At 34.6% G+C, this 15,251-nt stretch overlaps 1 protein-coding gene across 3 annotated transcripts in view; it reads right to left on the reverse strand.

Annotated features, from left to right (window-relative positions):
• Positions 1-15,251, reverse strand: part of PGR (progesterone receptor) — a 107,298-nt gene that overhangs the window by 13,443 nt on the left and 78,604 nt on the right. For all 3 annotated transcript variants that reach the window (XM_072795149.1, XM_072795151.1, XM_072795150.1), the window contains exons 5-6: positions 3,038-3,182; positions 1,467-1,597 (exon numbers count right to left, since the gene is read on the reverse strand). In XM_072795149.1, coding sequence (XP_072651250.1) covers positions 1,467-1,597; positions 3,038-3,182 — 276 coding nt within the window. The remainder of the gene's footprint in view (positions 1-1,466; positions 1,598-3,037; positions 3,183-15,251) is intronic.

Consider the following 15,251-nt stretch of genomic DNA (forward strand, 5'->3'; position numbering starts at 1 on the left):
AAGGCTGAGCCTATCTGTGCATGGATAGGGCACAGAAAAAGGTGAAAAGCAAAAGCAGTTTTTAAAAATTTTCCAACCCAAACTCTTGAGTATCCACTGAGGCAAAGGTGTGTGTGTTCCTTGTGTATGAGAAAGAGTGAAATGGATATCTACCTGTCCTTCTGGTGACCAATGCTATGTTTCATGTTTCTCCTGGGTATAGAGCTACAGTGCATTTCCCAGACTGTCTTACAATTAATATGGGTCAAAGACTGTGGGTAGAAGTGACATATGACACTGCCAGGCCTCACTTCCAAATCTTTTCTCACTTATTGCTTATCTTCTACTTAGATCCAACAGGTACTTCAAGCTGCTATGAATGGGTGGAGGTTCTATACGGAAGGAACATGGGTTTTCTTGCTAACTCAATGGACTGTGAATATGAGTGACAAATAAACTGCTATTGTATTATGCCTCTAATCTTTGAAGGTACTTGTTATAACTGCCTATTCTGATATAAAAAGAGTAGTTCCAAATAAAATTGTGTATATTATACAGTAAGCGCTTTGTGGAGTGGGAGGAGAAGGAAGATAATTTATCTTTATGCAGTATTAACTGGCTCATAATACCAAATTAGGTGAATGTGAAAAAGTAACTTAATCATGTTTTATCTGAAAAATAGAATTGGCTGAACTGGTGGGCTATTTTGCTATCATATAAAACTTGAAAAATATAAGGTAATTTTATCAATGTCTGTGACAGTGTATTAGGTGTTTCTCCTTTGCAGCCACAATCTAAGATTCATACCTCATGTATAATCATCTGACCATATTGATGGGGGAACAGAGGACTAGCTGAGAACAAAGCACAAGCCCAGGGCAGCACATTGACAAGTCCCTGAAACTGGCAGAGGACATTCCTCTACGGACCCAACTGCCTTGATGTCCATATTTGCTAAGGGCAAAAGGCAATCTTAGCCTGACCCCCAGGAGCCTGTAAGTCTACTTTAACATATAAAAATTCCTTTAGAAATTTCCCTTTATCTCTATCCCCCAAGATATATGTTGGCAATCATCTTCCAAGTACATGGCCCACCAACAGACTTCTGAAGGGTCTCATGATTCAGGTGTTATTAGAGGGTAACAAGTGACCTTTTCCCAACAATAGCCAGGCCCCTCAAGGTCCTGGAAACCTTGCTTCCAAAATTCCTTATCTCTAATTTTGTGCTATCCCCAGACCCCTCCAAACTCCCAGGTATATAATCAGTCACCCCTCACAGGCCCAGGCAGTAGCTCTTCCTGCCCACGGGTCCTGTCCTCGGGCTTTAATAAAACCACCATTTTGCACCAAAAACTTCTCAAGAACTCTTTCTTGGTCATCAGCTCCAGACCTTACCTATATTCCAAAACTTCAATATTATCATTTGAGACTTCCAATGAATTAAAAATTAAGAAAGTAAATGTCTTGTAAAAGTTGCTTGTACTCACTTGTATTAAGAAGTAGCAATACTTTCATACACAGGAACTCTTCCTGGCTAACTTGAAGCTTGACAAACTCCTGTGGGATCTGCCACATGGTGAGGCATAATGAATAGAATGATGATTCCTTCATCCTCTGTCTTGTATCATACACAACACACAAAGGAAAGAGCAACAGGAAAAAAGAAACACACAATGTCTTAGCGAGTTTGTGTAATTTATCAGAGAAAATGAAATATGGTAACTTACATATTACAGAAAATGTCTTTTTGTAATCAAAATAAACTTTTATTAGTTTATTCTATTCACAATACTGAATTTTTGAGGGTAAGAAATTTTAAAGTTAGGAAATCAATTAAATACATATTGACCAAAATTAATATTCTCACTTTTATTATTATATTTTAAAAACTTAAGGAGTTGAGAATGTGGAGCTGAGGAACACCCAGGGAATCATAAATTTATTGATTATTTTTTTCTGTTAAAAAGTACATATTTTTTTGTGTCTAATCCAAAGGGAGAATGGATTCAATTCACAGGAACTGAAGAACATAGAGTAGTTCAGTGTATTCAGGGTAGAAGTTACACTAAGAACTATTCTAGGGGAAATGTATGGTGACAAAGAAAAGAGAACATTACAAAGGATTAAATAATTGACAAGGTTGAACACTAATTGTGAAGATTGAGGAAATTTTTTTAAAGGTATTTTCTCAACCATGTGCTGTTCTACAATACCCACATTAGTCACATGCAGCTAGTAAAAAGAAAACTAGATTTTGGCTCAGAAGAGCTAAAATTAATCCTGACTCTCACTCATATTCTTTGGCAGGACATGTAATTTCTCTGAGCCTGTTTCCTGACCTGTAAAATGAAGGACACTGATTCCTTCCCTGTTTCAAGGGATTAAATGGAATAAAATATATGAAAATTACTTGTTAACTATAAAGACAAAAGTAACTTAATATGTCATTAATTCTGAGTCAGCATTCATCATTTGAATAGCATAAATATTTCCATGAAAAAATTCTTATTCAGTTTAAGGTTGTATGTAGAAAATTAGTTATAGTAATTTAAATATAGCCAATAAAATTGAAATATTTATCTTTCAATCTTTAAAATAACTTACCAGTCTGATATTTCCTCTAGGAGGAAAGATAATATCTTTACTCATTGAAGGTAAGTCGATACTTTCAACCAAAAATACTTCTAATTTTCATCATTATCTTCATTAGTACCAAGGTATAAAATTTTAATTTGGTAAACTAAATATTTCATTTTGAGTATATTTAAGTATATTTCTTGATACATTTTTAAAGTTTAAAAAAATGGATCTGAGATGACTACTATATATTGAAACAAAAGGGGCAATCTCCAAATATCAAATTACTGATATAATGATACAATTTTATTTATTTTGTTATATCAAGCTATATCCTGAGATAATTCTGGTAAACCTTACAGGAAAATTCTATCTATTCTATTATTATAGATGTATAAACCTCTATTGGAATGTAATTTTCAAGATTATCCTACATATACATTTATGTGATAATACAATGAAAAATCAAGTTACTACTTACTCATTTAGTATTAGATCAGGTGCAAAATATAGCATCTGCCCACTGACATGTTTGTAAGATCTCCATCCTAGTCCAAACACCATTAAGCTCATCCAAGAATACTGGATGAGAGTTATTTGGTCATCAATGTGTAAATTTCGAAAACCTACAAAACAAATTAAATAAAATGATCTCCAAAATCACTTGTGCTAAAATGTTGAAAATACATAGAAATTTGAAAATAGATGTAAGTAAGGTAATATACTGTTTTCAATTTCAATGTATTTTATACGACAAATAAGGAAATATTAATACATAGTAGTGCCTGAGAAATTAAAAAGGAACAACTTTGAAGTAATTAAAATTAATCACTTTGGGGGCACCTGGGTGGCCCAGTCAGTAAAGCATCTGCCTTGGGCACAGGTCATGATCCCAGGGTCCTGGGATCAAACCCTGCATTGAGAGGCCTGCTTCTCCCTTACCCTCTGCCTCTGCCTGCTGTTCCCCGTTTGTGCTCTCTCTATTCATTTTATCAATGAATAAAATCTTTTAAGAAATAATAAAATAAAACTGGTCACTGTTATTTAGCATTTCTGAGAATTCACTAATTGACCATCGTCCATCAGTGACACATACAACATTCATCTATTGAGACTCACTTGTGCGCTAGGCACTGTGTTAAAATGGTTAAGAGGATGAAAGACTGAAACTTTGCCCTTAAAAGATACTCACAAGCCAAGAGGAAAGACAAGCACATAAATTCAGTGATACAGAAAGTTAACAGGGAATACATCAGGAATTGGGAGGCAGGTCAGGAATAACTCCTGAGGAGATCACCCTCAAGCAGAGTGTATTCAGATTGTTGAAGAATCTTAAATCTTTGGGATTTAAAAATAAGCTGATTTTGTCTTATAAAACCACTGTTTTCAATTTTGTTTGATTTGCATTTAATATCCTTTAATTATGCCTTAGGTAGATTCCATAGTTTTATGGTCACTTTTTTTTGGAACAATTCAGTCTCATTTTAAATGGCCATGTGGTTTAAGAGGTTTAGAGTGTGTGTGTGTGTGTGTGTGTGTGTGTGTGTGTGTTGAGAGAGAGGAATCCTCTGATCTTTCATACCTTTACAACCTCTTTTAGGCCCTGTTCCAGTGTTGGAGATAGAGGGAGGATGGTAGGGAGAGAGCAAATGCACTGACTCAATGGTCAAAATATTCTCTCCACCTCTTTTTTTTTTAATAATAAATTTATTTTTTATTGGTGTTCAATTTGCCAACATACAAAATAACACCCAGTGCTCATCCCGTCAAGTGCCCCCCTCAGTGCCCGACATCCATTCACCCCCACACCCCGCCCTCCTCCCCTTCCACCACCCCTAATTCGTTTCCGAGAGTCAGGAGTCTTCATGTTCTGTCTCCCTTTCTGATATTTCCTACCCATTTCTTCTCCCTTCCCTTCTATTCCCTTTCACTATTATTTATATTCCCCAAATGAATGAGACCATATAATGTTTGTCCTTCTCCGATTGGCTCATTTCACTCAGCATAATACCCTCCAGTTCCATCCACATCGAAGCAAATGGTGGGTATTTGTCATTTCTAATGGCTGAGGAGTATTCCATTGTATACATAAACCACATCTTCTTTATCCATTCATCTTTCGATGGACACCGAGGCTCCTTCCACAGTTTGGCTATTGTGGACATTGCTGCTAGAAACATCGGGGGGAAGGTGTCCCGGTATTTCATTGCATCTGTATCTTTGGGGTAAATCCCCAGCAGTGCAATTGCTGGGTCGTAGGGCAGGTCTATTTTTAACTCTTTGAGGGACCTCCACACAGTTTTCCAGAGTGGCTGCACCAGTTCACATTCCCATCAACAGTGTAGGAGGGTTCCCTTTTCTCCGCATCCTCTCCAACATTTGTGGTTTCCTGCCTTGTTAATTTTCCCCATTCTCACTGGTGTGAGGTGGGATCTCATTGTGGTTTTGATTTGTATTTCCCTGATGGCAAGCAGAGCAGCAATAAATGGTGCTGGGAAAATTGGACATCCACATGCAGAAGAATGAAACTAGACCACTCTCTTGCACCAGACACAAAGATAAACTCAAAATGGATGAAAGATCTAAATGTGAGACAAGATTCCATCAAAATCCTAGAGGAGAACACAGGCAACACCCTTTTTGAACTCGGCCACAGTAACTTCTTGCAAGATACATCCACGAAGGCAAAAGAAACAAAAGCAAAAATGAACTATTGGGACTTCAAGATAAGAAGCTTTTGCACAGCAAAGGATCCACCTTTTTTCAATTCCCATTTTGCCTGTTTTGCAGAAGATCACCAGCCCAGCACTGATGAACTTAAAGGAGGGAGAAGCAAAGAGGTAAATCTGGAGTTGGGAGGCTGTGATCAGATATGTCTATTAAGGAACAACAATATGACATAGCCTAAATATTTGTGTTATGGAGAGATTTTTGGTAGCCATGTAGAGGATAGATTCAAGGGAGTAAATTGGGAGTTACAGAAAAATTTGGAAACTATTGCCAAAGGCCATGTGAGAGATGATAAAAGTCTGAAATAAGTCAACAGGAAGATTTATAGTGGAGGGACTACATCAGAGAAATATTTAAAGTATAAAATCAAAGAGATTTGGCAATTGATTATAAGTAAATAGGAAGAAGTTGCCTCACAGATGTTTCAGTATTTTTGCAGGAATGGTGGATGATAACAGTATTACTGAGAATAGAGGCAGAGAAATAGGGTAAATAGGGTAGGGACAAAAACCTAACAAGCTCATTGAAAGCTAGATTAAATTATTCAGATGTATTAAAACATTAATAAATTATCACTATCGGGATCCCTGGGTGGCTCAGCGGTTTAGTGCCTGCCTTCCATCCAGGGTGTGATCCTGGAGACCCAGGATCGAGTCCCATGTCGGGCTCCCTGCATGGAGCCTGCTTCTCCCTCTGCCTGTGTCTCTGCCTGTCTCTCTCTGTGTCTCTCATGAATAAATAAATAAAATCTTTAAAAAAAATAAATTATCACTATCATCTTCAGGAACAGATTTTCATTCTTTATTCCTTTCTTAGTCAATTTCATAACTTTCTAAAGAAATTTTCATACTACTTAAATATTTGACCTACTATATATTTTCACTCCAGGCTTTTGTTTCATGTTAATCTCTAATTTGAAATTTTTACATCATAATATAACACTTAATTCATTTGTTTTTTTTTTAAAAAACATATTCTACTTACATTTACATGTTTGTGTCTACTTTACCCTACCCTTTATTTTGGGGGTGGGGTTGCTTGTTTTCTTTTTTGCATTCTGGGATTAATAAGAAATAAAAATAAAGGAACATTTTTAGTAGATTATAATATAAAAGGCAAATCTTGCTGAAATAGCTTAAAACTTTTGAAATTTTACCAATATTTATAGCAGAAAGTATATTATTTCCATTTAACAGATTGAAAAACAACTCAGAAAAATAGCTTTTAAAATAACCACCTCTTAGAGGGCTTATCTGTGATAAATGTACACTGTTAAATTGACTTGAACATGCCTGGTACAGAAGTGTGATTTTTTTTCCCCATTAATTGTAATATCATTCATTACTTTATACTGAAACAAAGACAGGAACACTAAGATCAAATTCCCATTGATGATAATGATCAGGTAAAGTCAGTACATTTGCAATGATGATCAAAATGAAAAACTTCACATAGAAAGTGATGGATGATCCTTAATTGCGTTTAACAAGTAATAAAGAAAAATACCCTTTCCTTTTAAGTGACTTGACCTGATAATTTCTGGCAAAAACTCTGTTACAAGCTGTTCAATCCTTAATGCTTAAAGACGTGTATGCTAACACATGGCATGCAAGACCTAAGTTCTCCTGTATTACCTCCAGAGTTTTGATAAAATATATAGGTTATGCTGCTATAAAAACTGTCGTGTACTGAAACATTTAATCGACAACAAAGGTGGAACATTAAATATCTCAGCACCTTCTAACACAAAGTATGAGTGAACTTTGAGGAGTGCAAATAAACTACAGCATAAGTATAATCACCAACATGTATATGATTTTTTTTATGAATAAAGACTTGATGGCTAATGATTTAAGAGGGCACAGTTCCATTTGTATCAATTCCATAATTTAAATTTCTATAAACACTATTTAAGCATCCCTCTGGATGAAGCATTATGGTTTCAACTAGGCACAAAGATTAGAAAGATGTTTCTACCTTTAATACTTGCAATCTGATGAGACAGAAAATGAGAACATAATTACAACTCAGAGTGATAGTACGGTTGACAAAGGCAAAGGTGATGTGATTGAGCCAAGGGGCCAATGACTCAGTCTGGGAAGGACAGGGAACTCATCCTTGGGGAAGTGACAGGTAATTATAATCCTGAAGGCTAGTTAGGGACCAGCCAACTGACCAGCCATCCCTAACTAGGGATGAAAATGTGGGGAATGAGGAGGATCTTTGGGTTGGGAAACAATATGGGCAAAAGGAGGCAAGATACTGAGCAAAAAGCATTGTGAGTATTGAAACTTAGAGCTGCGTGGAGAGGAAGAATGAAAGATAATATTGTAAATTCAGGAACCAATTCACAGAGGAATCTTGGATGTTAAGGTTAAGAAGTTTGAACTTTGTTATGAAAAGGAAAGGGAATAATAATATAATTGACTATAATTATTTTTAGAAAGATGATTCTGGTGGCAGAAAAGGACTGTTTGGTGGTAGGGGGAAACCAGCAATAGGGCTACTAAAAGAGCTACAGTTGAAATCTAGGAAACCTCAACTAATTTAGGGAAGTAGCAGTGGAAGTAGTATATATAATCAATCATAAATTTATATTTAGTAAGTGGAGTTGACAGAATTTGATAACTAATTGGACAAGAGGTGAAGGAGAAAATTGAGCCTAGTACGATACCCAAGATTCTATCTTTTTTTAAAAAAATTTTTATTGGAGTTCAATTTGCCAACATATAGCATAACCCCCAGTGCTCATCCTGCCAAGTGCCCCCCTCATTGCCCAAGATTCTATCTGATGCACTATTTCAAGATAAAGAAAAAGGTTTTAGGTTTATGGAGAAGGCCATGCTGACCTGGAAATCATCCAGGTGGAAATATATAATAAATAATTGAAATACCTGGTTCAATAGTTCATTAGAGGGTCTAGGTTGATACTTACATATTTAGGAATCACCAGAATATAGTGGTAGTTGAAGACAAGGTTGTGAATGGGCTCATCTAGTGTGTGTAGAGTTAGAAACTACTGGAGTAAATGCCAAATTTATCATGTGAATGGAAAAACAAATCCAAAAAGGAAACAAAATGTGCACATTGAGAGAAACATATCTACCTGAAGGGAAATGATAAATGCCAAAGTAAGAGTATCAGCAAGAAATGGTACTTTGTCAAGGCTTCAAGGGCATGCAAACCATGTTAAAAGCTGAAGGTATTCATTATATTTGATAAAAAATTTTGTTGACATCAGCAATAGTAATTCAGTGGAATAGGAGGCTAGAAAAAAAGTCATCTTTGAGAGGCTTCATAAAAGTATTACCAAAGCTTGACTTTACTCATAGGCTAATTTCATTTCTTTCCCATCACTTTTTTTGGGGGCAGTAATTTGATTTATTCATTTTATTTGGGATGAAAGAAAATATTCTTTGTCACATATGTGGTGGCTGTCCCTGACTCAAAAGCTATTTTGGGATACTTCGAAGGCAGGAAGCAAGGCAAAAGATTGTTCCAGTGTTCTGATACTGTTGATTGCAAGTAGTCTGGCTAACTAGGATGAAGAAGTAAGATATGTATTAAAAAATGCAATGTTTAAAAATGTTAAAGCATTGATCCTCATAGAGTTTTTCACAAAATAAACTAGAATAAACAAGAATCAGGACAAAATTTATAAAAAGGAAATATTTCCCTCAAACCTGTCACATAAATTCTGCTATAATATCCTGATATAAAGGATAAAGAATATTTCAAAATGAAATTGAATTGGGAATAAGTACTTATTAATTTAATTTCCAAAGCTGGCCTTGACTTTCAAGATCCTCCTTGATCAACCCATAACTTATGCCTCTAAATTTCCTTCACTTACTCTCCCCAACATAAATTTATTATCAGTAACTTCCTAATACTTGGGTGACGAAACCCCCAGGATGCCAATACTTACTGTAGTAGTGTTTGGGAAAACATATTTACAAATGTATTTTCTCAATTAAATGTTTTCATTACTATGCTTTGGGGGAAGGTATGATAATACTTTTTTATGTTACAAAGGGACCCTTATACTTGAAAAGATGGAGAATCACTCTTACGCTAGTCTATTCACCAAACATCATGGTTTCCTTATTTCACCAAACATCATGGTTTCCTTATTTTACATTATAAGTTACACTATTCCAAAGTCTCATTTCTCCTTCAAGTTGAAATGTAATTAACACTTTGTCTCTGAAGCCTTCTCTGGTCCCCTGAAGCCAAAAGTGTCTTCTGTCTCTCTTATCTTTATATTTGTATCTTATGTCACATTCACACATCACTATAGTTGTTTGAGTATCTTATTTATTCCACTGGATTGAAAGTTCCTTCAGAGAAGAAATATATCTTAACTAACATACAGAGTTTATATTTTAAAAAAATTTAACTAACATACAGTGTTATATTAGTTTCAGGTATACAATATAATGATTTAACAATTTTGTACATTATACAAGGCTCCCCCACTGTTAAGTATAGTCACCATCTGTAACCAAACAATGTTCACACACTATTACTGGCTTTATTCTCTTTACTATAATTTTCATCTCCATGACTTCTTTATTTCATAACTGGAAATTGTACCTATTAGAGCCCTCTATTTCACATGTTGCTCTAGCAACTTCCTCTCTGGCAACCACCAATTTGTTCTCTATTTTGAGTCTTTTTTTTTTTTTTTTTTTTTGGTCTCTTCCTTTTTTTTTTTAATTCCACATATAACTGAAATCATATAGTATTTTTCTTTTTCTGATATATTTCACTTAGAATAATACCTGTTAGTTCCACCTATGTTGTTGCAAATGGTACAATCTCACTTTTTAAATATATGACATGTTCTATATTTATTCATTTATTAATGGGGCACTTGGGCTGCTTCCAGTCTTTGCTATTGTAAATAATGCTGCAGTAAACACAGGGATATATATCCCTGTGTTTACTGCAGCATTATTTAATTAATTAAAAACTTAAAAGAAAATTAAAACACTAATTTGAAAAGATATCTTTTCAAATCCAGTATAATTTTAATCCAGTATAATTAACATACAGTATTATATACTTTCAAGTGTACAATATAGTGATGCAGCACTTCCATACATTATTCAGTGCTTCTCATGAGAAATGTACTCTTTAATCCCCATCACCTATTTCACCTATCCCCCCATCCATCACCCCTCTGGTAACCTTCGGTTTGTTCTCTACAGTTAAGAGTCTATTTCTTGGTTTGTCTCTCTCTCTCTCTTTTTCCTTTGCTCTTTGTTTCTTAAATTCCAAATATGAGTGAAATCACATGGCATTTGTCTTTCTCTGACTGATTCGTTTCACTTAGCATAATACTCTTTAGCTCCATCCATGTTGTTGCAAATGGCAAGATTTCATTCTTTTTAATAGCTGAATAGTATTCCATTGTGTGTGTGTGTGTGTATATACACATACATATATATACCAATATTCTTTATCCATTCATCTATCGATGGATGCTTAGCCTGCTTCCATAATTTGGCTATTGTAAATACTTCTGCAATAAACATAGAGGTGTATATATCCTTTCGAAAAGGTGTTTTGCATTCTCTGGGTAGATACCCAGAAATATCATTACTGGATCATATGATATTTCTATCTTTATCTTTTGGAGGAAACTCCATACTATTTTCTACAGTGATTGCATCAATTTACATTCCCACCAATAGTATGTGAGGGTTCCTTTTTCTCCATATCCTTGCCAACATTTGTTATTTATTGTCCTTTTTATTTTAGCCATTCTGACAGATGTGAAGTGATATCTCATCATTATTTTGGTTTCTATTTCCCAGTGATGCTGAACATCTTTACATGTGTCTGTTAGCCAACTGGATGTCTTCTTTGAAGAAGTAAATGTCCATTCATGTCTTCTGCCAATTTTTAAATTGGGATATTTGGGTTTTTTGATGTTGAGTTGGCATAAGTTCTTTATATATTTTGGATACTGATATTTTATCAGATATGTCATTTTTTATTTTTATTTATTTTTATTTTTTTAATTTATTTTTAATTTATTTATGATAGTCACTCAGAGAGAGAGACAGAGAGAGGCAAAGACATAGGCAGAGGGAAAAGCAGGCTCCATGCACCGGGAGCCCGATGTGGGACTTGATCCCGGGTCTCCAGGATCGTGCCCTGGGCCAAAGGCAGGCGCCAAACCGCTGCGCCACCCAGGGATCCCCAGATATGTCATTTGCAAATAGCTTCTCTCATTCAGTAGGTTGTGTTTTAGTTTTGTTAGTTGGTTTCCTTTTTTGTGCAGAAGTTTATTTTGATGTACTCCCAATAGTTTATTTTTTGCCTTTGTTTCCCATGCCCCAGGAGACACATCTAAGAAATTGTCATTAGGGTTGATGTCAGAGAAATTACTGTATCTCTTCTAAGATTTTTATGGTTTCAGCTCTCACATTTAGGTCCTAATCCATTGTGCATTTATTTTTGTGTATAGTGTTAGCAAGTGGTCCAGTTTCATTCTGCTGCTGCATGTCCAGTTTTCCCAACATCATTTGTTGAAAAGACTTTTTCCAATTATATATTCTTTCCCTCTTTGTTGAAGATTAATTGGTCATATAGTTGTGAGTTTACTCCTGGGCTTTCTATTCAGTTCCTTTGATTTATGTGTATGATTCCATGGCAGTACCTTGCTTAGATTGTTTAGATTGCTGCAATTTTGTACTATTTCTTAAAGTCTGGGATTGTGAACTCTTCAGCTTTGTTCTTCTTTCTCAAGATTGCTTTGGTTATTTCGGTTCATCTGTGGACACAAATTTTAGGACTGTTTGTTCTAGTTCTGTGGAAAATGCTGCCGTTATTTGGATAGGGTTTGCATTAAATCTGTAGATTGCTTTGGGTAATATGAACATCCAATCCATGAGCATGGAATATCTTTTCATTTGTGCCATCTTCAAGTTCCTTCATTGGTATTTTATAGTTTTCAGAGTACAGGTTATCACCTTCCTTGGTTATGCTTATTCCTAGATATCTTATTCTTTTTGGTACAGTTGTAAATGGTGATGTTTTCTTAATTTCTCTTTCTGCTACTTCATTATGATTGTATAGAAATGCAACTGATTTCTATATATTAATTTTGTATCTTGAAGCTTTATTAAATATTTTATCAGTTCTAATAGTTTTGGGTAGACGTTTTAGAGTTTTTCTATATATAATATCATGCCATCTGCGTAAAATGACAGTTTTTTTTCTTCCTCACCAATTTGGATGTCTTGTATTTCTTTTTCTTGTCTGAATTGCTGAGGCTGTGACTTCTAGTACTATATTGCATAACAGTGGTAAGAGTGGAATTCCTTGTCTTGTTCCTGATCTTAGAAAAAAGGCTCTCAGTTTTTACTATTAAGTAGATGTTACCTGTGGGTTTTTCATATATGTCTTTATTAGATTGAAATATGTTCCCTTCAAACTTTTTCTGTTGAGTTTATGATGAAGAGATGTTGTAATTTCTTAAATGCTTTTTCTGCATCTATTAAGATGATGATATTGTTTTTATCTTTTCTCTTATTAATGTAATGTATCACATTAATTTTGTATTATTGAACCAAACTTGTATCCCTGAAATAAGTTTTATTTGATCATGTTGAATAATTTTTAAATGTATTATTGAATTCAATTTGTTAATATTTTGTCATGGATTTTTGTATACATGTATTTATCAGAGATATTGGCCTGCAGTTACCTTTTTTGTAGCACCTTTATTTGGTTTTGGCATCAAGGTAATGCTGGTTTTGTAGAATGAATTTGGAAGTTTCTTTCCTCTTTATTTTTTGGAAAAAAATTGAAAACCAAAAGGTATTAACTCTTTTTTAAATGCTAGTTAGAATTCACCTGTGAAGCCATCTTGTCCTGGACTTCTGTTTGTTCAGTTTTTTTTATTACTGATTCAATTTCCTTACTAGTAATTAGTCTGTTCAAATTTTCTATTTCTTCCTCATTCAGTTTTGTAAAGTTATATGTTTCTAGGAGTTTATTCATTTCTTCTAGGTTATCCAATATGCTGGCATGTAAGTTTTCACAATACTCTCTTACAGTCCTTTACATTTCTGTGGTTTTGGTTGTCACTTCTCTTTTGTTTCTGATTTTATTTGAGTCCTCTTTTTTTCTTAGTAAATATGGCTCAAGATTATCAATTTTCCTTAATTTTCTTTTTTAAATGATTTTTTTTTTAATTTATTTATGATAGAGAGAGAGAGAGAGAGGCAGAGACACAGGCAGAGGGAGAAGCAGGCTCCATGCACCGGGAGCCCGATGTGGGACTCGATCCCGGGTCTTCAGGATCGCACCCTGGGCCAAAGGCAGGTGCCAAACCGCGGCGCCACCCAGGGATCCCCAATTTTCCTTAATTTTCAAAAGAAAAAGCTCTGGGTTTCATTGATCTTTTGTATTACTTTTTTAGTCTCTATTTCATTTATTTCTGCCATAATATTTATTTGCTAGTTTTGGTCTCTGTTCTTTCTCTCTTTTTTAGGTGCAAAGTGTGAGATTTTTCTTGTTTCTTCATGCAGGTCTGTATCTGCAGCTCCCCCCCTCCCCACCCCCGAAGTTTTGCTGTGTCCTAAAGATTTTACACAGTTGTGTTTTTAATTTCTTTTACTCCGGGTTTTTTTTTTTAATTTCCTCTTTGATTTCTTGGTTGACCATTCATCATTTAGAAGTATGTTATTTAGCCTCCATGTATTTATGTTCTTTCCAGATAATTTTTGGTAGCTGATTTCTAGTTTTATACTATTGTGGTGGGAAGATGAATGACATCATATTTCAATCTTCTTGAATACTGAGAATTGTATTGTGGCCTATAGTGATTTATCACAGAAAATGTCACATGTATACTTGAAAGAATGAGTATTCTGCTGTTTTGGGATGAAATATTATGTATATATTTGTAAGGTCCATCTGGACTAATGTGTCACTCAAAGCCATTGTTTCTTTGTTGATTGATCTATCCTTGATGTAAATAGGGTGTTAAAGTCCTTATTATTATTGTATTACTGTCAATCTCTCCCTTTATGTCTGTTAAAGCTTGTTTACTACTCTAGTTTTTTATTTGTATCCATTTTCATGGTAAATGTTTTTTAATCCCTTAACTTCCAATCTGTATCTATCTTTATGTCTGAAGTGTCTCTTGTAGATAGCATACAGATGGGCCTTCTTTTTAATCCATTCCATCACCCTGTGTCTTTTGATTATTTAGTCCATTTGATTTAAAGTAATAATTGATAAGTATGCACTCATTGCCATTTTGTTACTTGTTTTCTGGTTGCTTTTGTTCTCTGTTTCTTTCTTCTTTTGTTTCCTTCCTTATGATTTGATGGCTTTCTTTAGTGTTATGCTTGGATTCCTTTCTCTTCGTGTGTGTATATATTATAGGTTTTAAATTTGTGGTTACTATTGGTTTCACATGTTTCACATATAACATCTATGTGTATTGCAATCTCCATTAACTTGATGATTACTTAAGTTTGAACACATTTATGTCCTATATTTTTACTCCCTTCCCCATTTTCTGCCATGCCATATTTTACATCCTTTTGTGACTTCCTAGATTTTTGTAGACATAATTGATTTTACTGTTCTTGTGCCTTAACGTCCATACTGGGTTTGTAATTGGTCGATTTACTATTATTTTTGCAAATAAGTTTTCTTTGTCTTCTCTTTTTTCCTTCTGGATTTCCTATAACGTGAATGCTATTACAGTTAATGATGTCACTGAGTTCCCTTAACCATATTTTAATTCTTTATTACTCATTTTTCTTTTTACAGTTGTTTTCCATTACTTTGTCTGTCTTCCAGATGCTGATTTGTTCTTCTGCATTGTCTAATATGCTGTTGATTCTGTCTAGAGTGTTTTTTATTTCAGTTATTGAATTCTTCATCTCTGATTGGTTCTTTTTATATTTTCTATCTCTTTGTTGAAGGTCTCACTG

This window comes from Canis lupus, chromosome 23, assembly GCF_048164855.1.
Source record: "Canis lupus baileyi chromosome 23, mCanLup2.hap1, whole genome shotgun sequence".
Classification (NCBI taxonomy): Eukaryota; Metazoa; Chordata; class Mammalia; order Carnivora; family Canidae; genus Canis; species Canis lupus.